Source organism: Macaca fascicularis, chromosome 2, assembly GCF_037993035.2.
Source record: "Macaca fascicularis isolate 582-1 chromosome 2, T2T-MFA8v1.1".
Taxonomy (NCBI): Eukaryota; Metazoa; Chordata; class Mammalia; order Primates; family Cercopithecidae; genus Macaca; species Macaca fascicularis.
In genome coordinates this window covers 34,877,447-34,901,438 of record NC_088376.1, presented here as the reverse complement: position 1 = coordinate 34,901,438, position 23,992 = coordinate 34,877,447, and the positions used below count along the sequence as shown (strand labels likewise).

Below are 23,992 nucleotides of genomic sequence, written 5' to 3'. Positions count from 1 at the left end.
GTGATTAAATAATTTTGGGAAATATTATACACCATATATCTCCTTTTTGGAGATTCACAGTGCAAATTAACATACTAATGACTCTAAAATGTCCTGTTACAAAAAACCTGTTTTATGTTATAAAGTCTACTGTTGTTCCTTTTAAAATTATCTATTAGCACCTCATAGAATAACAGTTCCATGGAACACAGCTCTGTAGAAAACAGCCAGAGGAAATTCCCCATGTTTTTTCTTTTGCTTATTTGTTACTTGTTTTTCCTTTCTGGTGTGATTGTCAGCTTCTGAGTCTGTCTATGGCTATTTTAATGGAAATATGGCAGACAACATAACAAGCAAACTTAATCTTTTCTAAATATTTATTTGCCTGTTCATTTCTCCATCAGCCTGGAAACTCCATGAAGATAGAAACCTTGTCTTTTCATTTTTGTGTCTACCAGTACCTACCATGGTTCTCAGCACATACTTGAGTATTAAATAAATATTTTGTGTCCAAATGAGCGTTATATCACATTCTGGGACTTCTGGCATTAAGGGACTCAAATTGAATTGTAAAAGGAACCTAGATCTTGAGGTATGTAAAGGAAGGAAGAATAACATTATACACAAAATCCTGCACTTTTGAGTTAAAAAATCTGACTAAATTCTGCTTCCTCCATTTTTGGGTTGTGAAATCTAGCAATTTATTTAGATTTTCTGAATCTTAATTTTCTCATTTGTAAAATGGAAACAATATCAATAGCTACCTTCCATAACTCTTGAAAGGATTAAATTTGATCATATTATGGGAAGCACTGGGACAGACACATCATTATCCAAAAGTGCTTGCCCGTGAGTATTACTGTTACCTGTGAGTATTCTACATCTGGTGCTTGTTTCTCTAGTCTCTCTCTACCCACACTGGGAACTGCAGGTTTTCTTGTACTAGAGTTTTTTTCACGTTCAGTGGGGACTAGAAATCCACAGAATTCTCAGCTGCCATGCGCAAGGCATCTGCCAGATTTCTTCCTCGTCTGATAATGTCTTCCACAGTCTTGCCCTGGTCCACTGACTTGATCAATTCACCCAATGTTCCCTTCTACAGCAAGAGGCCCTCCGAAGTTTCTCTGTGCTAGTGGGGAGAACTTGTGTCTTTCTTTTTCTTTCTTTTTTTTTTTTTTTAATTTTTCTTTTTATTTATTTATTTATTTATTTATTTATTTATTTATTTATTATTATACTTTAAGTTGTAGGGTACATGTGCATAACGTGCAGGTTTGTTACATATGTATACTTGTGCCATGTTGGTGTGCTGCACCCATCAACTCGTCTATTGGATTAAGAAAATGTGGCACATATACACCATGGAATACTATGCAGCCATAAAAAAGGATGAGTTTGTGTCCTTTGTAGGGACATGGATGCAGCTGGAAACCATCATTCTTAGCAAACTATCACAAGAACAGAAAACCAAACACCGCATGTTCTCACTCATAGGTGGGAACTGAACAATGTGTCTTTCTTTTTCTATCTATTGCTGTCAAACTCCTTCAGTGAATGTACGTTTCTCACATTGTTACATGAAAGTAACCCTACCTGGTATTCAGACTCAAGAAGTCTCACTAGTAAAGAGAGAGAGAGAGAGAGCGGAAGAACATATGAATTTGTGTGTGTGTGTCTGTGTATGAATGTTGACAGCAGACACCACTCCTTCCATGTCTGTAGTGGCTTTCCCCCTCCCGAAAGCATCACTCAAGTGTCTGTAATAGCTGGTCATGAGTCTGAGTGCAGCGACAAACACGATGTATCTTCCAACATGCCCTCCCTTTCAAACATCCCTCTCTTCAACTTCAAAAACACTCACCTCACATGCTACTTCTTCCTAAATTCTAGTCCCTTCTTTGTTTTCATCCATAGCAACACTAGCAAGGTCATTTACCACAAAGCTTATGTTGTCCCACTTGGAAACTTTTAGCAGAAACATGATTACACGTTGGACATTAAGGTACTGCCACGTTAGAAAGAAATTCTAAGGGGAGCTTTGCTCCAATATTGTCCTCAAGGTCTTTCCTCATGAATTGCCACTTCACTCTTCCATGCATGTAGATTGCAGACATTGCTAGTGAATCATGCTATTCATTCTCATGCTGTCTCCACAAGTAAGGTGGGCAGTCACCACCACTCAACAGGCACTGGCAGATGATGAAAAGCCTAGCAGCTAAACTTGAGCCTCTTAAGTCTTTTGAGCACTTCTTCATTCAGTCTCCACCAAATAGGGCAATGACAGACTTATCTTATAAAAGAGTCCTGTTTTCATGAGTTGCTTTGTTCTTCAGGAAAAACAAAGAAAAGAAACAAACAGTAGTTCAGTATGTCCAGTGCATGTCACTAGCCACAAGTTGCTGTTTAGATTTAAATTAAAATAAAAGTGAATTAAAAATATATCTCCTCAATTGCCCTAGCCACAGTTCAAGTGCTTAATGGCGACCTGTGGCTAGTAGCCACTATATTGTCCATCACCAATACAGAATGTTTCCATCATTACACATTTCTACTGGGCAACGCTGAACTAGAGATTGTGCTCTTTATCCAGAAAAGGTATTTCTTTTTATACTTTGTTATCTATTCAAACCCCTCTTCTTTCCCAAAACACACCGTGTTGTCCTCTGCCAACTAAGCAAAAGTATGTCAATTAAAAAAGTACATGAAACAATTCTTAAAGGAGACAGCATGGAAGCAGAACAAGACCCATAAGTAGATCAGTTATCATGCTTTCTCAAGGAAACTGGCTTCTGGCTTCATATGTTGTCTGGAGTTTCTCCCGTTGAACATAAGAATAATCTTGCTCTTTTTTTTTTTTTTAAATCTGGAAATGCAAAATCTACGTTGTGAGCCCCCCAGCTTCCTGTTAACGTGACCCTAGTGGAAGAATCCAAACTATGATTTTATTAAGAAGCGAAAATAACTGAACAAAAGAAGACTGAGATTTGATCTTTCTACTTGGTAAATTTAGTTGCCTGAGAAACGAGAGCAAATTATTTCAGTGCCAAAATAATAAAACATTATTTAAATTTGCTTTATCTCTCTTATTCAGGAACTATAGTTGCCTTTGGTATGCTGGGAATAGGAGGGGCTGTGACAGGGAGAATATAGTCATTTATACTATTTCTCTTGAGATTTAGTTCAAGTTTAACTCTTAAAAGTTTCTGTCAGCGTTTAAAATTATTCGATTATATTTATACATCAAATTCTTCTCATAAAGATGGGAAACATTTGAGTGCTATAAAGTTAATATAAATGTGATGCAATAAACATAGTTACTTTCTGGAGAAATCTCATCTTTATGAATCATTGTCAGAGTCAAAATTGTAAGCCCAGAAATTCCTAAGAACATCAATGTATCTGATTCCATATACATATTTCCCCAAGAAGTTGTTTTTCAAGAAATGAGATCTCTGCTAGATATTTTCTTTTGGTCTCTTTGTTGTCTCAAATTATAAAGCTCAGGAAATGATTGAAGTATTTATTGCATCTGAGAGATTTGGTATGGTATGTTCCAGAAAAACATCCATGTATGCATATTGTCCATTTTGAATGCATGTGACAATTGTCATATTGTTAATTCATGTACTCATATTGTCATATTATTCATGAAAACCATGGCCTTTTGTGTTTCACATGGTTTGTATCTGTGTTTGCTGGGTGTTGTAGCTCCACCATCTATAACTCCTCAAATGCTCAGTGTTTGAAATAATCGGAGTAGGCACATTAAGTTCTTGGACCCTCAACTTGTTGATGAAGCTACCGTTGCGTTTAGAGTGACTTGAGCAGCCTTGGGAATAAAGGAAGTAAAGTGAATTTTTAAGGACTGCCAGAGCACAATCTCATTAATATATACACTACACCTTAGAGATCTATTAGGATTGGAATAGGGTTGAAGTTTGCCTTGGTCTGGTCTAAAAAGAAAGTAATCGTTAAGCAAATTATAAATCATTTTATAAGAAATGGTCAAAAACACAGGATTTAGAGGCCACTAGACCCAGGTTTAATTCCTGGCTCTGTCACTTACTATGACATTGGGATAAGTTATTTAACCACCACATCTATAAAATGAGGCTGACAATACTGATCTCAAGAAGTTATCTCAAGGAATAAATAAAACAGTTTGGTTTATTACTGTAGTTAATATTAGTAGCTAGGAAAGCAAGTTTTTATTTCTTTCTTTTTTTTTTTTTTTTTGAGACAGAATTTCACTCTTGTTGCTCAGGCTGGAGTGCAGTGGCGTGATCTTGGCTCACTGCAACCTCCATCTCCCGGGTTCAAGCGATTCTCCTGCCTTAGCCTCCCGAGTAGCTGGGATTACAGGCATGCACCGTCACACCCAGCTAATTTTGTATTTTCAGTAGAGACATAGTTTCTCCATGTTGGTCAGGCTGGTCTCGAACTCCCGACCTCAGGTGATACACCCACCTCGGCCTCCCAAAGTAACCTGGGATTACAGGTGTGAGCCACCATGCCCGCCCAAAAGCAAGTTATTTTTAAAAGAGAATTATTAAACATTGTATGTTTGATGAGGACAAAAAGTATAAGTATTTACAGCTTTTCTCCTTTTCCCACCCTCTTGGGAAGAGTCAGTGTTTGTACTGCCAAAATGAGAGCAGAGGGGCCCTGAGCAGGGTGAGTAATGATTAAAGTCGTGAGAGGAAAGAAACCCAGAAGGCAGATTAATTTACAAAATAAAGGACTCTCTGTGAAATGGGGGGAAAAAAGAATCTAAAATCTAAAGGACGTTAGAGAGAAGGGGAAGAGACAGAGAGAGGGAGAGACAGTCACCAGGTGACATTTAGGGTAGCTAGATGGGCCAAGAAAATTTTGGCAGATGTTCTGTGGTGTAAATCCCCACCTGTCACTTTTTTTGAGAGTCTTCTTAAACAGCTAACCTACAAGGAGGCAGAATAGCAAAGAGGTTAAGGGCATAAGTTCTGTACGTGGAGGTCCTGGGTTCAAATCCTTGCTTTGCCACTTTGTGACTGGAGAGCTATGTGCAGTTGTTGCACCTTTCTAGGGTGCAATTTCTTGCCTGTGAAATGGAAATGGGTATCCTAATAGGACCTACAAAAGGATTATCCTGAGGATCTGATGACCTATTACTGAATGCTGGGAAGATATATAAGAATTTAACGAACGTTCTATGAACTAGTGGTCCAATTAAAAAACAGCAGCAATGGTAACAGTAATTTGCATTTATTGAGTGCTCATTATGGCCCAGGTACTCTTCTGAGGACCTTATGTGGATTATTCACTGAATTCTGAACACAGCTCTACAAAGTAGGAACTAGTATTATCCCCATTTTAAAGATGGCAAAACAGATACAGAGAATTCAAGTAACTTACTCAAGGTCACACAATAAGTAAATAGTGTTACTGGCAGTGAATCCATGTGAGTTTGCAATTCTTGCCCCCTCAGAGGAAAGAATTCGACCAAGGAGGCATAAGGCAGAAGGAGAGACCAAGGCAAGGTTTAGAGCAGAAGTGAAGTTTATTAAAAAGCTTTAGAACAGATACAAAAGGAAAGAACATACACTTGGAAGAGGGCCAAGCAGGCAACTTGACAGACAAGTGCACAGTTTGACCTTTTGACTTGGGGTTTCATATATGAACACACTTCTGGGGTCTTGCGTCCCTTCTTCCCTGATTCTTCCCTCGGGGTGGGTTGTCCACATGCACAGTGGCCTGCCAGCACGTGGGAGGGGAGCACGAGCAGTGTGTTTACTGGAGCTGTACGCGTGCTCATTTGAGGCATTCTTTCCTTACCAGTGGAATGCCCCTGATGGTTATGTACCAGTGAAATGGTACCATTTTGCCTCCTAATATGCATGCTTGAGCCTACTCGCCCAACTGCTGAAATCTTATCCAAAAGCTGCTGATCATCAGTTTCAGGTGTTTTTATCTATGGAGACTGCCTTTCCCTGGCACTGGCTGTGACTAATTATTATTTTAGAGAGACAGTGTGACAACTTCCTGACCATCACCTGATGGTCGCCTGACATTCCTGATGGAGTGGGGGGAGCCCTCTTTTACATTATTCATGCCTGACTAGCTACCTACTTGAACAACAGTAGAGCTGTGATTCAAACTCAAATGCTCCAATACTAGATCTGCACTCTTATCCCTGTGTTCTCCTGCATCTCATATACGAGTGTCTGTTCCTAAGATAAGTAATATCTGGGGGAAGTTTGCCTTGTTTTATAGATGCTTGGTTTGTACTAAGCAACCTTGTTACTCAAGGTGTAGTCCGCAGGCTAGCAGGATCAACAACATCTGGGAGCAGAATCTCAGGCCCTCATCCACACTGTTGAAACAGAAACTACATTTTAACCACTTCCCAGGTGATTTGTGATCACGGTCAAGTCTGAGATGCACTGCTCCAGAATATGAAACTTTAGGCAGGTGGACTATCTCATTTATACCTCCATCCCTTACAGTGTCTGGTACAGTGCTTGCCACCTGTGGGTAAGTGCAAGATAGATCTCCTCTTGATCTGAGGAATGTTGACTAGGAAATGGATTGACAAGTCTGAGTGGAATAACACCTTGTTAATCTCTGGTTGAGTGAGTGGATGTTCAGTGCCTCCAGCATTCAGCACAACATCAGGCACATAGCAGATCCCTTATACAAGTTTCTTGAATTGTGATGGAAATGTTGTGAGATAGAGACATTCAGCACCCCAGCCTTCCCTGGATGTACTATGACATTTTAAAAGGCTGAATAATGCCAAGGCAAGCAGAAGAGTGATTATGCACTTACTCTTGACACAGTCTTAAGACAAGCTCTGCTCAACTGGTTCCCCTGTGAACTCAAGCTGATTCTCTTCCCTCTTGAGTTCTCTATTGTCTTTGTGTTGTTTGCAGCTCCTTCAGAAACTAATTAAGTTTCAGGATCAGTTTGTCCTGTTAGAGAAGGTGAATATGCTGAAGTGGTAGTTTTTAATAACTTAAATTATCTGAGTGAAAGGACAATTATAATTTGCTTCTAAAATTGGCCAAAAGTCAGCTTTTATCAAAATAATTCTCAGCAGACATTAGTCTCCCTAAAACCAAGGTATTGTGTGAAAGGCAACAAAGAGGATTTAAATCAGCCATGGAGAATGTATTGATAATCTGGCTATATTAATCCTGTTCTCTAGCAGAGTGTGAAATTACTTGTTTACTCCACTTATCTGGGCCTAGAGGTAGCTGATCACTCGTTGACAGAGCCATATTTTATGATCACCTTTCAGCAGTGAGCTTCAGCTGGAACAGAGCCAAACAATTTGATTTCACTGTCCTGTGTACTACCTCCAAAGTCAAGGTCAGGCACAAGAACTCATGAACTCCAGTATATTTTGTCAGGGCTTTCATTTGTGCAGGCACCAGGAGGTAAGCTGTGGACCCTGAGTATAATTGTGAAAAGCTGGGAATTTTGTCTTTAGTATCTCCATATTGCTTTCCTGTACCCTATCCCTCTAGAAATGAAGGTTTATGTTGGCTTCATCACCAGACCAGAAATATTACCAAGATGAGCACTACTGAGGATGCAGTAAAGTATAAGAAGTAGTCCCTGATCTAAAGGAGTTTACACACACACACACATACACCTTGGAGCGCCTCTTGAATCTGTTTGTATTATTAATAATTATTGGTTGCTAGATAATATTACCACAAATTTAGCAGCTTAAAACAGCCTATATTTATTATCTCACTGTTTCTGTAGGTCAGAAATACTGTTATAGGTTATTCGGATTCACTGTCTCCAAGTCTCACAAGTTTGCAATTGAGGTGTCAGTCAGGGCTACTGTCACATCTGAGGTTCAACTGGAGAATGATCTACTTCCAAGCTCACATGGTTGTTGGCAGAATCCATTTCCTTTCAACGTGTTGGACTGAAAGTCTCAGTTTCTGGCTGGCTATTGGATGAATGTTACCCTCAGTTCCTTGCCTCCCAACGTGGCCACTTCATTAAAACCAACAAGGGAGAGAGTCTCTTATCAAGATGGTGTCATTATCTGAGGTATCATGAAGGCAGAGGTGACATTCCATTGCTTTTGCCATATTTTATTGGTTAAAAGCAAGTCACAGGTCTCACCCACACTCAAAGTGAGGGTGTTATACAGGGCATGAATACCAGGAGGTGGCCATCTTAGCCTCTGTCTGCCACACCACTCCTAATTTTTAATTCCAGCTGTACTGCTCTAGTTCTCTTCCAAACAGAAAACAGAATCATCTCTATTGATTCAAGAGATTTTAATGAAAAGAAAATTTACTGTTATGTGGTCAAAGTTAAAGGAATTTATAAGGAGGTTCCTAGAGACCAACCATTGTGGTAAAATAGACCCAATGATATTCTGCCTACATGCCCTTTATCCAGTAAGTGCATCCCTCCCTCAAGGACTGCCAAGTGTTAACTGATAATGGCTCATGGCTGCCTCTTTTCTGGGGAATGCCTGATTGCTTTCAGTCAAGGTGGGGAAACAGCAAATCTAAGAGTTTATGCCCCCTCATCCCTAGCATGACTCTCACATGGAGTAAAATAGGCTGAACCTCTTTCCTTAAGGGTACAATTCATGTCCCAGAGCCCCCATGGAATCAGATTAAAGCTGGACTCCAGCTGAGACCACCTCTTTGCTTCCTGCCCTTTTCTTCTCTCCTCTGAGAGAAGGAAATCAACTGCATCTGAATCCCTGTTTCAGGCTTTGCTTCTAGGATGCCCACCTTAAGACTGGCAGGAAAACATTACAACTCATAAGACAGAAGGAGTAAGGCGAGGAAACAGTGTTGTTACTAAGGCCAGTGATATCTGGAGGCTTGCAGATAGAGCTATGGTCATTTGCTTGGCTACTGCTAACAATCAGGGTAGGAGTTGGGAAGAAATATGCTGTTCTGTCTCTCCCCTTTCCCCAAAACTGCATCCTTTTAGTGAAACCCAACGTAACACTTGCCAACAATGTGCTGGCAGTCAATGGATGTAAGCCTTTTAGGGCCCTGAGCAGAGGGAAGAAAGTAGAATCAATGGGAAAAGGAGGAATAGAAAGTGACCAGCAAAACAGCCTCATATGATTACAAATGTTTTTTCTCTCCTGCAGTCCAACCATCATATTAGTACTAGACTGATATTTATCAAATATTTATTTGATCATGCCCATTTCCCAGCTTCAAATCGTCTGTTTCTCATTGCTTAAAGAAGTGATCCATAAAATTTCTGAATCATGTATTCCATTGATTAAAAAAACTCTAAACATGTGCCTCCAGTTTATATATTTATTCTTTTATAAACTACTTAAATTTACTAGCATTAATAATTCAGAGCAAGAACTACATACGTTGATATAGAATATCCTATAGTGATTGCATGTATCAATCCATATTTCAAGAAGTCTTGATAAGTTTTAATTATCTTGGGCAATTATTAACACATGTGATAAGATTGCCACCATTTTAAGCAAGCATGATGGCCAACGGGAACCTCAGACTAGGAGAAAAATGTGCCACCTCTGCTATTTCATGGTGTTTGGTTGCCTACATTATTATTAATTTTTTTACATTCAATAAGATTTCTTTGCAATAATCCATTGGAGAGGTAGGGATAGTTAAAACTATATATTATCATCTAAAATTCACTTAACCAGACCCATTTGAACCAAAAGTGTTGTAACAACCTGGAAATGAGTAAATGAGGGAGGATGAGACAATTGACCCCTCTGCATTGTGGGAATCCTGCCATTCCCATCAGATGCCTTGTGAATTGCACATAACATGTGACTATCTTTTATATGGAGCAAGAAAGGGCTTTTATGGAGTATAGGATTCCCATAGAGCCAGCTGATGCTTTGGAAAGAACACTGATTGACGAATAAATTGTCTATCTTAGGAAGTTGATAAAGCAGCTTCACAATATTAGAAGAGCTGTCACCATTGTTTTACTGTCTGACTTGTGAACCTGTGAGAGTTATTGACTCATGTGTATGAATCCTCAGATAAACAGATTTGAAAGATGACTGTGTGCTCTTGGAGGGTAGTATGCTCAGACTGTGCAGGTTTCAAATACAGAAGACGTTTAAATGGACTTATAGAAGTTTGGTCTTAATAGTGAGACATCTAAGAGGTTTTCGGTTGGTAGTGAAAGCATGAATGATTTTATCTGGTGATAAGTCAGAACACAATAACAATAGCTGCTACTATCAGAGCATCCACAATATACCTGGTATTGTGGTAATCACGTTACATATATTATTTAATCTGCTCTTTACAGCAACTCTTCAAGATAGGTATTACTGTCTGAGACGTTAAATACCCTGACCAAGGATATATGGTCAGTGAATGGAGGAGTCGGGATTTGAATCTGGAATTCTCTGTCTCCTTGACGTAGTCTTTTTGCATTATACCTCACAATCAAGACTGATATTAGAGACATCCCATATTCCATCGTAGCTTGCATAGTATTTTGCATACAATATGTATGTAAAAATACAATATGTATTTCCTAACACATATTAAAACTGTCGATTTGGAAGAGATGGACATGGCATTAGCCTATAAGGATAGGGAAAGTTAGAAGGACAGTGATGGCTCTTGGAGATAGGAGAGGGCAGTGAAGGCTGCAGAAGAGGAGTATAGATTCCAAGGAGCCAGCTAATGCATTGGGAAAAGCAGAACTCAGGAAGATATTTATTGAAGAATAAGCTGTTCTTACCAAACAGTTGATAAAGAGAGTTTGTAGCACACTTACAAACCTGTCTGAACACAAAACCATCTTCCCACCAGCTGATTATTTCCCTCCCTTGACTTTGTTGTAAATTTCATTTTCTGTATACTCTGTCACCTATGTTGCTGTAGTGATTGATCTGCTCACAACTTGTAAAAATATAGGGAAAATGGTTTTTGAAGCTATAGACTTATAATTTGTGCATTTTCTGTATTTGAATATAATTTATTTACGAATAGAAGGGATGTATGACTCTGTACGGAGGTTGAAATAAATCAAGGATATTTGTTGTATCCACTGTTCCTTGGTATATTTGAACAGTTCTCCAGCTAAAGGTTTTACCTGTGGTAAAAATAGCTTTGGGCTGGCAGATAGAAAACTGGTACTCCAGTCCCAGCTCTGCCATTAGAATAATTGCATAATATGGGCAAGCTGCCAATCCTCTCTGAGCTTGAATTTTTTCATCTGTAAAAAACAAATGTCCCAAAGTCCCTATTAATGTTCACTTTGGTAGAAGATAGAACAGTTTTCATCTTAAAACTAATTTCCCAACATATATTAAAACCAGAATTGCAACTCTCCAAAACTACAAATTTCCGTTACCTAATATTTTAGAACTGAGGTTGGTAAACATTTTCTGAAGAGGGCCACATAATAAATATTTTAGGCTTTGTGGTACTTGCAATCTCTATTGCAATTACTCAATTCTGCCATTGTAGTGAAAGCAACCGCAGATAAATACATCAATATATAAATGAAGAAGCATGCCTGTGTTCCAATAAAATGCTGTTGGTGTGCATGAGAGAGAGTGTGTGTGTGTGTGTGTGTGTGTGTGTGTGAAATACATAAATACATAAATGAATAAACATGCCTGTGTTCCAATAAAATGCTGTTGGTGTGATTGTGTGTGTGTGTGTGTGTAATGTGTAATGTTGAAGCATAGCCATCATCCTGTAAAAGAGGTGGCATGCTGTACTCAGTTGAACCTGGTGTAGTGCTGGTACCAAGGGGAAGCTCACTAAATATTCGTGGAAGAAGGGAAGGAGAGAGAGGGGAATTATTCCCATTTTATAGATGAAGAAATTCCACTGCAGAGCCCCAATGCCATGTGAGGTTGAGGAAGCCATTGTCATTTTCCCTAATGAATCTACAAAGACACAGAATTCCATAAGCAAGGTATTGAATTTTGCTCCTTAGAGAATCCTACAGGTCCAGTCCTCTTCAGAGAAGGAGAGCACTGGTGGCCTCTGGTGGATCACTGGGACTCTGGGATGCAAAGTGTTGTTATAAAGGATATCACATGGAGATGGGCAGGGGTGGGGGGCCTGCAGTGCTTAAATGTAGCTGCTGTTTCCACAAGTTCAGAATAGGAAGCTTTGTGTTTTTCCTCCCTATCACTTTCTCCCTTTTGATTCTGTGTTCTGATATGGCAGGTGGGAGTGGGAAAGGGAAAGGTGAGAATAGGCTCATGCATTTGGGGACAGGGACTCAGATGCTGGGCCTCTGTCTTGGAGCTGGCTTGCTGATGGCATTTTGAGAAGATGGGCAAAGTTTTAGGGGTGGGAAATTTGGCTGCTTCTTCAGAAAGAACGATATACTTCTCCATGCCATCACATAGGAGTTGAGTTGGATTTTTAGTCTTGAAAACTTGAGATGTGATTAAATTGATGAACCAACAATCATCTGTACAATTTCACACAAGTCATACACTTATTGAAGAGCTGGGTTACAGTTTGCAGCCTATTGAACTAATTCATTAATTTTATTTCACAGGCTAAAAATTTTACTATGCAAATGTATGCAAATCATACAAGAAAATAGTGTTCTTAACCAAGTGCACCAGCACCTGTTTTTTGTTTGTTTGTTTTGATCTGTTTCACTGGAACTGTGTCACTAGGTTGGAAAGTGCGATAAATACCTTCAATGTTTGAAACTGTCAAACCATTTTCTGAAGGGTGATTGGGAGGCTTTCTCCTTTGACAAATATTGCAGTGATTGGCACTTCTTTTTTCTTCTTTTACTTGCCTAAAACAGAATGAAGAAGATGAGCAACATTTATGAGTCTGCTGCCAACACACTGGGAATCTTTAACAGCCCCTGCCTGACCAAAGTTGAGCTGCGTGTGGCGTGCAAAGGCATTTCTGACAGAGATGCCCTTTCCAAACCAGACCCCTGTGTCATCCTCAAGATGCAGTCTCACGGGCAGTGGTTTGAGGTAGGCATGTCCAATGAAATGGACAGAAGCACGGCTGGATGATTGGCTCAAAAATGTTTTGATATTTTATATCTTCAGGTGGTTTATTTTGATGAAGTAAAAAATTTGATAAGTGAATATGATCACATTTCTATCATGATGTTTTGATGTTGCTGTTTTGATGTTGTGGATATTTTGACATTTACCCTTAATTCATGAGCCTAAGACTTTTTAGGTGTTTTTGTTAATTACCAAGAAATACTCACAATATACTCTTCATCCTATGCCCACTCGTTGGCAACATGTAAGTAGCAAGAGGACCAGGAACAGACATGAACCCAGGCCCCAGACTGGGCTGGGGTGAGAAAGTTCCAAAAACTGGTTCCAGAGACAAAGTCTTATGGCCAAGGCAGAGTTCAGATTAGACTTAATTAGAATTTTAGGAATGGTAGCTTTGAGGAAACAGGTTTTAGGGGGTTGAGAGAGAATTGACTACTCAGATGGAATGAGCTCAGTAGATGAGAGTCCTATCCATAGGTTCTGAATTGAGAGAGGGAACCAAGAGGACAGGTATGAGCAAGTCAGTTCCATGAAATCTGTCTGCAGTAGAGGGACAAACTCCAGTTTTGGGAGCTAGGTGGAGCTATTTACTATCCAGGGTAGCTGACCAGAACTGAGGAGTAGGGACCAAGACTGAAGTCCAGTTCTGTGACCAAGCCCAAAACAGGGTGACTGTTGGACGGAGCTGACACAGGACAAGTCATAAGTCTGTAGAGAAACATACATTCTAGGAAGTGTTGCAGACCCAAGAGAGCCACATGGGAACCCAACAATGATAATTAAACTCAGTCCTCGGACTGAAGAAGTGACTCATTCTAAGCCCCATGGGTTTATGTGGCTGAGTGGGATGGTTACCTCAGTCTGAGTTGGTTGAGGACTGGAGAAAGATGAATCCTGCATGTGGAAATCATGAGCAGATTCAGAAGTAAGGAGATGGGGATGGCAGAAATAGGAGGAAAGAGCTGGGGGCCTACAAGCTCATAAGGCGAGCAAGCAGTTTTAACTAGCTTTGGAAGGTAGCAAAACCACATTCAGACATCCCCCAAAACTCATGTGTAAAATATCCACTCAGAATGTTTCCTAACACACACTGTTTGCTGTGCTTGGGCAAGGCAGCTGCTCCCTTGGCAGTGGTGTGAATGGAATGGCATTTCTGTGAGTCATTCTTCAAAGAGCGATGGGCCCCCAAGTTGTTAAGAGATGACTTGGGTTTTTAAAAAAAGTTTATTCTGGGAAGGATTTATTCATTTTTGTGCCTGCTAGACTCTAACTGATCACGGACCCAGTGGAGAGAAGCTCTAGGAAAAACAGTGGGGTTCTTTGTATCAACTGTGCTACACTTGGCCAGATGTTTCTGTGACTAATGGTGGTACCTGGGGAAGAACAAGGGGACACATCGTGAAATACTTATTTTTTGGAGCAAGAACTTAAAACAATATGACCTAAACCTTATTGGGTACTTTTTAAGTGCCAGGCACTAGTCTGAGTGCTTTACATGAAATGACCAATTTAGTCCTTTCAAAAATTCTACAAGATATTATCCCCATTTCACAGGCAAGGAAATGGAAAGATAAAAAGATTAAGTATTTTCCCAAGAGCAGTCAGCTTATAAGTGGAAAAGCTAATATTTAAACCCATGCATTGGAGCTCCAGAACCTGAGATCTTTATTACTATTTTATAATTATGCTGGACACTGGTATCAGTCTTTGGTGGTTTGTGTGGCAATATTTCAGGTTGAATTCTGCAGCTAGGTTTTGTTTATTTAAAATTCAAAACAAATTGAATGAGCACTGATTTTAAGGTTTTTTTCCTTTTTTTTTTTTTTTTTGCATCTAGGTACCTGGTCTAAGTAAGCCTTGTTTTTAAAGATCTAGCTGATGTAAATGGAGAAATAGGGAGAAGAGGATGTAGCAGAGGAAGCAGTTCTTATTCTAAGAAAATAAAGAACTCAGAATAAGGGATTTGAAGCCATGTTGATCAGAGCACAAATAGACCTGTTTTGGATCCATAGGACCAAATTCTTTAAGCCTTTAATACTACTCTCACCTGTTTATAAACAGCCGGAAGGTGCCGCTCTCAGAGACAGTCTTCCACTCTATAGTAGAAACAAGGTTCAAAAGACCCGAGAGGCAACATGTTTAATTGTATGTAGATATGTAATATCAGCCACTTTTTTGAAAGAAAGGCTTGATAGCAGTTAGTGAGCAGGTGAAATTTAGGTGAGGAGTCAACATACATAGAAAATGAATGCAGATAGGCAGATTGGGGAATCTTAATTTAACTTCAGGCCTATCGAAGGCTTAGGATGTAAATATAAAACAGTATTCACGGGTGTCTTAATGTGTAGTATCTTTTCTTTCCCCTTCTAAATATTCTCATTGACTTTGTTAGTAAGTCTTATTATTTTTTATTTAACGAAATGAAATGGAATGCCTACGTTATAAAAAAAGTAACTCCTTGGAAATTACAGGCAAGAAATCCATCTACTTATAACCCCTTAACATAATTCAACTATTATTTGTATATATTTATTTTAGCCTTTTTCTTCTGGCATGCATCTTCTCATATGATTATTATCATGCTTATAAAATTTTCTTTCCTAAGTTTATTGCTTAGTAGTATGTGCTTTTCCTCACATTGCTATAATACTGATCATTGTAATTTCAAAGCTGCATAATATCCCATCAAATGGATTTAAATTTGTCAATTTTTTCACTTTGAAATAGCTTCCAGATATACCCTATTTTAAGTAATCCACAATAAACATCCTTGTGCGTAAGGATTTTCTCTTCTTTTTGGATGAGTTCCTACAATAGTTCTGTTAAGTAGAACTGGTGGGACAAATAATAGGAAGCTTTTCAGGTTTTTGATATATATTGTCAAATAATTTTTCCAAAGTGTCCTATTACAGTGTTACTATAGCACACAGCTACCACAAACTGCCACCTGTGCACAGTGATAGGAACCTTGTGCCACAGTGTAAATTGATTCATAGCTTCCTTTATGTAGAAAGTCTCACTCTATAACCAATAATATCAGCTTAATTTCTAGCTTGCTTAGTCATATGGTTCATTTATATTATGGTACTTATAGAAGAAGTTTAATAAATTTTGCTCTCTTAACAATATACAGTAAGGATATAATATAAATAAAGTGCATGCCTGGTGGCTAAGATAAATAATTAGATAATTAGTAACAAAGAAGCTGAAAATACTGAAAACCTAAATAGGGGCTGTGAAGGAACCCAGGAATGAACAACAGGAACTCTGCTTAGGGCTGGAGCAGTCATGTGCTGGAATCAGCTTATATAGTCTCCTGAGAGCACACTGTTAAATATTCAGGAATTTTGCAAGTCAGGGAGTATTTACACCACAGACATTGGCAAATGTTTCAAATCAAGGGTTCTGCCCTTTTCCCAACCCTCTAAGGGAGCCAGCACTCCTCTGGGTGAGAGGGACAAAAGGAGAAGATGGCAGTCCCAGAACCAAACAACTGGGCCATCTAGCAGAAGCTGGATCATAGTGGGAGGACCCTTCAAGGCAGCATTTCCAGCCCTGCCTGCAACTCCTCTATTTTTCCTACTCATACCAGATGGGTCCACCAACCTGCCTCAGCCTCCTAAAGTGCTGAAATTACAGGTGTGAGCCACCATGCCTGGCCGGAAATATTTTTATTAGGTGAAAACTTATAGTAAATCTTTAATAATGGCCATGATTTTTATTGACAGAAAGGAGGGAATAAAAAAACTTAGGACTTTGAAATACATTGCAAACTGAGAGTTTCATTTCATACCCTTTCATTTCCCTAATTTAGGATCATATCCTTTAAAAAAAATCCCTCTTCATCAACTCCTGGCTATGTCATGATGGCAGTATATGGTGACAGTTAAGTGTAATGATAATTTAGAATGCTTTTCATCTTCCTTTGAGGAGTGGAAATAATATCTTCCTGCTTTCTGGTGAGTCCTGATGTGTTCACTAGCTCCTGGAACTAAGCATCATAATCGAGTGGTACAAACACTTCTCAGAGAGTCAGAAGGCAAGGACTCTTGTAAGCTAAAGACTTATATTCAGTTCACTGGAGCATGTGCTCTATTCCTGGGCATGCCTGGGTAGAACCAAGCTCGTAAGTGTGTGGCCCTTGGCAGTGACCCTATCGTTGGCAGAGTACTTGTTCTCATTGGGAACACCCAAATTATACTCCAAAGTTCTAGGAGGTTACTTCAATCAATATTAATTCAATTTTTTCATTGAATTTTAACACACAATTATTGAGATCTTTCTTGGAAGCTCTAAGTAATTCTGAAAACTACCTACCTTTGGATCAATTCCATATGGAAACATGTTATGATGAACCATGGGATTTGGTGAGTTGTTGGTAATTATTGTTAGTGATGATTAGTGTGGTTATATGTAACATATCAATTATCAGTGGACTCTACTACAAGATTATTGTTTGTAGCAATAATATATCCATATAGTATTTTATATTCACAATATCCATCTACTTATGTTATTTCCTGCTGATAATAGCTCTGTGAAAAAGCAACACAGCTATTTAAATTAACCCCAGCATGTGTTGAGCACCATGGCTTGTGTCCTCAAAAACCTCAGTGTCCAGTAATCTCACACAATCTTAGAGACAGAGAGCTGGGGTCTCAGACAGTCATGTGACCTTCAGAAAGAGGACTCAACATGAGATCTTGACTTAAATCTTTTTCTTTCCCTGAATGTGTGGTAGGACGACCACCTCAAGGGTGCCTAGGTTACCTTTATGTGGAGGGGGACTAAAATAAATCATGCCATAATGGTGGTTGCACTAATTTACGTCCCCGCCAACAGTGTACAAGGGTTCCCTTTTCTCCACATCCTCGCCAGCATGTTATTGCCTGTCTTTGGATACAAGCCATTTTAAGTGGGATGAGATGATATCTCACTGTAGTTTTGATTTGCATTTTTCTGATGATCAGTGATGTTGAGCACCTTTTCATATGCTTGTTTGCCATTTGTATGTCTTCTTCTGAGAAGTATCTATTCATATCTTTCGCCCATTTTTTGATGAGATCATTAGATTTTTTTTCCTGTAGAGTTGTTTGAACTCCTTATAATTCTGGTGATTAATCCCGATCCCTCCACTATTTTTCATTTTCTCTTCCCCCTCCCCACTCCACTTCCCAGATGTAGGATTTGGTCACCATATGGCCTAGCATCCCTGCTGGCAGCACAGAAGGGATAATGTGTGCCCATGTTGTTGAGCTTGCCCAGAGAAGTGGGCTTTGGAATTTTCTGGGCTAGAGGGCTTGTGGAAGAACTCTAAAAAACAGGTTCCTCTCATGCTTGGGATAATAGTGGGCCAGCACCCTTTCATGTATTAAACCATGAGGATAAAACTCAAAATAGCAATTTTACCTGTACCTAAGGTATTCAATTTTCCATTGCTCCAAAGCCTAGAACTTTTATGAAAATGGGATGAGCAATATTAACATTTATGTGATGAATTAAAGTAGCCATCAATCTGTGTTGATGCCAGTTATGTATTATTTTACATATTTACATATTTTACATTCTATCCTCACAATTATTCTGCAATAAAAGCTTTACTAACTAGAAAAGATAGCTAAGGCTTGAGAATTAATACATTGCCCAGGGTCATACAACGAGTAAACAGTAAAGCTGGAATCTGGTTGCTTCCAAAGTCCATGTTATTTCTGCTTTATCAAAGCTTGCAAACTTGAATCTGGTGGCCTTTCTGTTGCCTGCAGACGTATTTTGTCTAGTCTTCACAGTGTTCCAACAAGCTTTGTAGTAGTTGCCAAAACTTAAAGATCATGAGATTTTTCATAACTCCAGATCTCTGTTTTTTTATGAAAAAAAACAGAAAATCTGGCAGTGTGGGGTCTTTAATCCTATGGCAACAATGAGCTGGTGATAATGACCATCTTTTCTCTTTAACAAAATATGAGGTTTGTGCTTGTGCCTCCTGCTAGTCAACCTGCCTCACTCACTTGCCCTACAAAAGTGGCCCCTGGAGGCATTTGAGTTTAGACTATACTCCCACACTCCCTTGGCTAGGTCTCGGAACACTGTTAACCTCCCAGTTGTGGACATAGACCAGAGCTAGAAAATGAAAATTAATTCAATTAAAACATTCTCTCTGGATATCACAGACAAGCTTCTTTCTCGAAAGATTTTCTGTTCACACTTTGTTGACTTGTAACGTTTGGATGGGTAACACCTAGCATGACAGATGATAAAAAACAACAGTTTTCTTCACTTGTTCACAAAGTTTCCACTGTGATTTTGCATCAGACTCCCATGTGGGAAAACTTTGATGTTGCTTTATACCTCCCCCTTAACACATCCTTAATAAGAATAATTTCTTAAAAAAAAAAAAAGAAAAGGAAAGCTGATCTTGGTGATATTAGAAATCTTACCCTGAGCATTGAATATAAGAGAAAACAAAATCAAATATTACAGCCAGAGAATATTTTCTCCTTGTTGCCTGAGGTTATGTCCCTGTGACCAGAGGCTGATGGTTCCATGATGTTCAATTTTTAAGTGATGCACTTAGATATAGGAAAATAAGATTACTGGATTGCATATGTGACTAATTGGATTCCTTATAATTAAAATCTCAACATTTTCAATGTCATAACGTCTGAAAACAGAATTACACGAGAAGGGAAATTCAGGTTACAGATGAGCAAAAAGTATTTGAGTTGAAATCTGTGTTGGCTCTTAATTCTCTTACATACCCTGAAGATAATTTCATCAGCCAGAGGAACAACATCTGGTTTCATGCATAGAGGAAAACACCATGACATTAGCCTTACTCGCATCCTTAGCCTCAAGAACTGGCAAGCCACATTCTGGGCATTCAAATGGAGCATTGGTCCCCAGCAGTTTTTATAGTGTACCTTGAGTCCCATGCTGGTCATTTGAAAGATGAAACTACAGATTGGAGGGTTTGAGAGGACATGTACAATTAGGAGTCTTCTGCCTCTAGATTGACTCACCTTCAACATTTCAAAGGAGGTGTTTTTGACACTTTTCCTGGGTGCCTATTTGCATGTTTAATTAGACTCACTATTGATAATTATCTCCTTAAAAATCGTATTTCCTTTGTAATTTCATTCTATTTTATCTCTTTATGAATGACAATGATGATCTATTTGTAATACCTTCAGTATATTGAGAGTACTTAAACTATGTATCAGGTACTCTCCTAAGCACTTTATATATATTGTCATATTTAATTATCAAAACAATCTTGCAACTTGTGCTCATCTATATTTTATTTTATTTTTTCCATCCTCTTTTTTTTTTTTCTTTAAGAGACAGAGTCTCTCTCTCTGTTGCCCAGGTTGGAGTGCAGTGGTGCAATCATAGCTCAAATTCTTCACTTGTTCACAAAGTTTCCACTGTGATTTTGCATCAGATTCCCATTTGGGAAAACTTTGATGGGAAAACTGCAGCCTCAAATTCCCGGGATCAAAGAATTTTCCTACCTCAGCCTCCCAACTAGCTAGGACTATAGGCACATGCCACCACACCTGGCTAATTTTATTTTTTGTAGAAATGGAATCTCGATACATTGCTTAGCTGGTCTCAAACTCCTGGCCTTCAGCAATCCTCCTGCCTTGGCCTCCCAAAGTGCTGGGATTATAGGTGTGAGCCACTGTGCCCAGCCTATTTTTTTTTCTATCTTTATTGAGGTATAGTAGACAAAAAAAAATTGTATATAGTGCAGAGGCACAGAGGTGTTAAGTAACTTGCTCCAGGTCACACAAGTGGTAAGTGAAGGAGCTATGACAAATTGAACCCAGACTGTCTGACTTCAAAACTGTGCTCCTGCTATCCTTCACTGTCCTCCTCTCAGAATAATGAGCACCAGAGTGTTTGTTATGCACCATATGCTAAGTCATTACATGCATATTCATGTAATCCTCATGACAGTATTATAAGATAGGGACTGTGATAACGCATTCTACTGGTGAGAAAACTGACATTCACATAGGAAATGTATATGTTCAAGGTCACGAGACTAGTGAGAAGTGGTATTAGGATTTGAACTCATATCTTTGTGTCTCCAATACCCATGTCGTCTTCATGACATTGCACCTCTCTCATCCGGTTCTCCGTGGAGGCAGAATAACCCAACGAATTACCAGTAGTCTATAAAATTGATATGTTTTTCTCTCCTTTGGTTCTAGGCATCCAAATTATTCCTTTCATCAATGTCTTCATCTAAAACCATGTGTTTCATGTTGATCTGGAGTATGTGGTACTGATATTCCTGCCCGCTAGGAATCTGCCCTCTTTTGTATCCAGGATTTACTTCTATTAAGCCTGTCTTTAAATCAAACTCTTAATCATTCCCAAAATTAAACACTCGTTTTTCTGGCCATGGATTTTAGAGTGAGTATTCCTGAACATTTTGTAGAGAAAAACTATGTTTAATGTCTAAGATCATGAGGTAAATAAAGGTCTTGGTGTTGGTAGGTCCCTGATCTCAGGATGGTAAAATAAGGTAAGGCATCCATGCCTCTTAAAATGTGGCACCAGGAGGTATCAAGTACAATGGAAGATTTCATCAAGGGAGAAGACAGTTGAGCAATAACATCAGGGACCTGCACTCTTTACTTCTATTAATGCCTTCTATAACTCCATTAAGAATGGTCATGTGGTTCGTGATCAATTAAAACTCAGATATTTTCTATGCAAACTGTGCCAAGACAAGATTTTGCTATTTGACACTTGTGCAATTATGTTTTTTTACTCTTTACATACATATTTTCCCTATTAGTGTCCACCTTTGTGGTTTGTAGGGGACTTACATTGTTTGCACCTCAATTTCTCATCTTTTGTGTTACTTAAATCTCCCAGGTTTGTGCTATTAGTTTGGCTTCATTTAGTAATATTGGTTTAAAGAATATCTGTTAAACATAGGATTTGTGTTTGTTGTGATGATATGATAGTAATTGGAGTGAAACCCATACAGCATTTATAGTTTGTATCCTGCCCTTTTTATAATTTCATGATAAAGCGTGTATGTGTATGTATATGTATATTATCAAAAGTAGTCATAAACATCATTTTAAATGATTGTATAATATTTCACATAGAAAATCTACCACAGTTGGTTTAACCAGCTTTCCATTATTGGATATGAATTTTCAAAGCTTTGCTATTATGAATAATTACAGGATAAATTTCTTATATATATGGGGCATCTGGCCCCCATCACCCTGTATTTAGGATTTTTTTTTCCCTAGAAGTAAAATTATCATGATAAAGAGTAGGAACGTTCTTAAAGTTTCTGACTGAAATTGCCAGAATGTTGGGTGACAGAGCGAGACTCTGTCTTTAAAAAAAAAAAAAAGAAAAAGAAATTACCAGAATGATTTATTAGAGGGTAGTAACAATACATGCTCCGTTGACATGTATGGAAATGTCCCACTCATTGCTTTAGCTTTTTTGATTCATTTAAAACTGAATTTTTAGTAGAAATTAAATCTGTTTTGGGGAATATTTGAACTCTCCCTTATCCCCAAATTATATGGTTTTAGCCTGACCTCCTAAAGGTTCCCAGTTGTGCATGGCATAGTAGTAGTTCAGAGCTCAGACTATGGGGCTGGACTGTTTAAGCTTAAGTCCTGGACCAGCCATTATAAGCTGTGAGAATGGGCGAATTGCTCAATCCTTTCTATGCCTTGATTTCCTCATCTGCAAAATGGGTACCATAATGGTGCCTACCTCATTAGAGTCACTGTGAGGATTAAATGAGTTAATACATGTAGAGTGCTTAGAAAAGTGTCTGGCACAGAGTGAGTGCTCACTATGTGTTATTATCGAACATATTATTGCTTATGTGTCATTCTTTGAGAAAAATGCTTTGTATAAAAAAAAATGCTTTTTCAGGCCCAAACTTTTCTGAGAATTAAAGTAATTAAAAATGTCCCATGGCTAGAAGCAGAGCAGTGGAGATGAGTCTAGAGGTCACTGGGAAAGTGATTCTGGGATACTGAAACTGTGACTACTTCATTGATTCTTGCATCCCCATAACTTATCACAGCCCTTGGCACAGTAGATGTTTGTAATTGAATGGTTAGATGGATTTCATTTCCATGGTCCATTTCTCCATATTCTCCCTCCAAAGACACTTGGATTTTTGAGAACCATCCTTTTCTCATTTAGCAGAAGAAGAAGAACTCAACTCATTAGAACTCAGCTACCCCCTTAGGCTAATCCCTTTCACATGTAAGTAGGATTACTGGTGCCTGAAGCAAGAAGTTTGATCTAAAAGAGTTTTTGTTTATGTGTTTGTGTGTAAACTGTATATGCATTTGTAGTAACTATGTTGCATGGGGTTGTGAGAGGATGCTTGAGGGACATTTCCTGCCATTTGAGGATGAGGGAAATGGAGTAGTTCCTAACATGGTTCTATCAGGCTTAATTTTGTTTTCGTACATCTTTTTGGCTGTAATTTCTTCATGCTCCTCTTTATTTCTCTCCACATAAGACAGGGAGAGTCCTGTAGCTATGGTCAGTGTTTGAGAGTTGTCTCTTCTCTGCTCCACTCCAGGTCTCTACTGGAGTTTATCCTCCTTCCTTGGGTCTCTCACTGAGATCATTTACAAAACAAAGTGAATTATTTGCTGAAAATTCACCTGGTTTTCGCTTCTGTCTCCTTCAAAGGCAACAGAATATAGACAGGGTAGCAGATTTTCCCTGCTGGCTATTGGGGATTAGATAAGTTTTTTAGCCATTGAAGTTCCTGGAATGAGAATTGAAGTTCTTCATTGTTTATTTGAACCTTGGGACACAAACAGTTCTCAACTTCCCCATTCTGATTCACCAAATGTTAGTTTGAATTTCAAGGTTTCCAAATTGTGTTCTGGGGTAGCCTAATTACTTCAGAGGTACTGCAATTATTTGTTTGAAATATAAATACAATTTCTTCCTTTTTATCAACTTTAGTGAGATAATTTACATATAAAATACATCAAAATGCATTAATTT

General features: G+C 38.7%; 1 protein-coding gene across 9 annotated transcripts in view; it reads left to right on the top strand.

Annotated features, from left to right (window-relative positions):
* CPNE4 (copine 4) overlaps positions 1 to 23,992 on the top strand; it is a 509,383-nt gene that overhangs the window by 111,380 nt on the left and 374,011 nt on the right. For all 9 annotated transcript variants that reach the window (XM_045386989.2, XM_074031048.1, XM_074031049.1 and 6 more), the window contains one exon: positions 12,751 to 12,931. In XM_045386989.2, the coding sequence (XP_045242924.1) occupies positions 12,751 to 12,931 (181 nt within the window). The remainder of the gene's footprint in view (positions 1 to 12,750; positions 12,932 to 23,992) is intronic.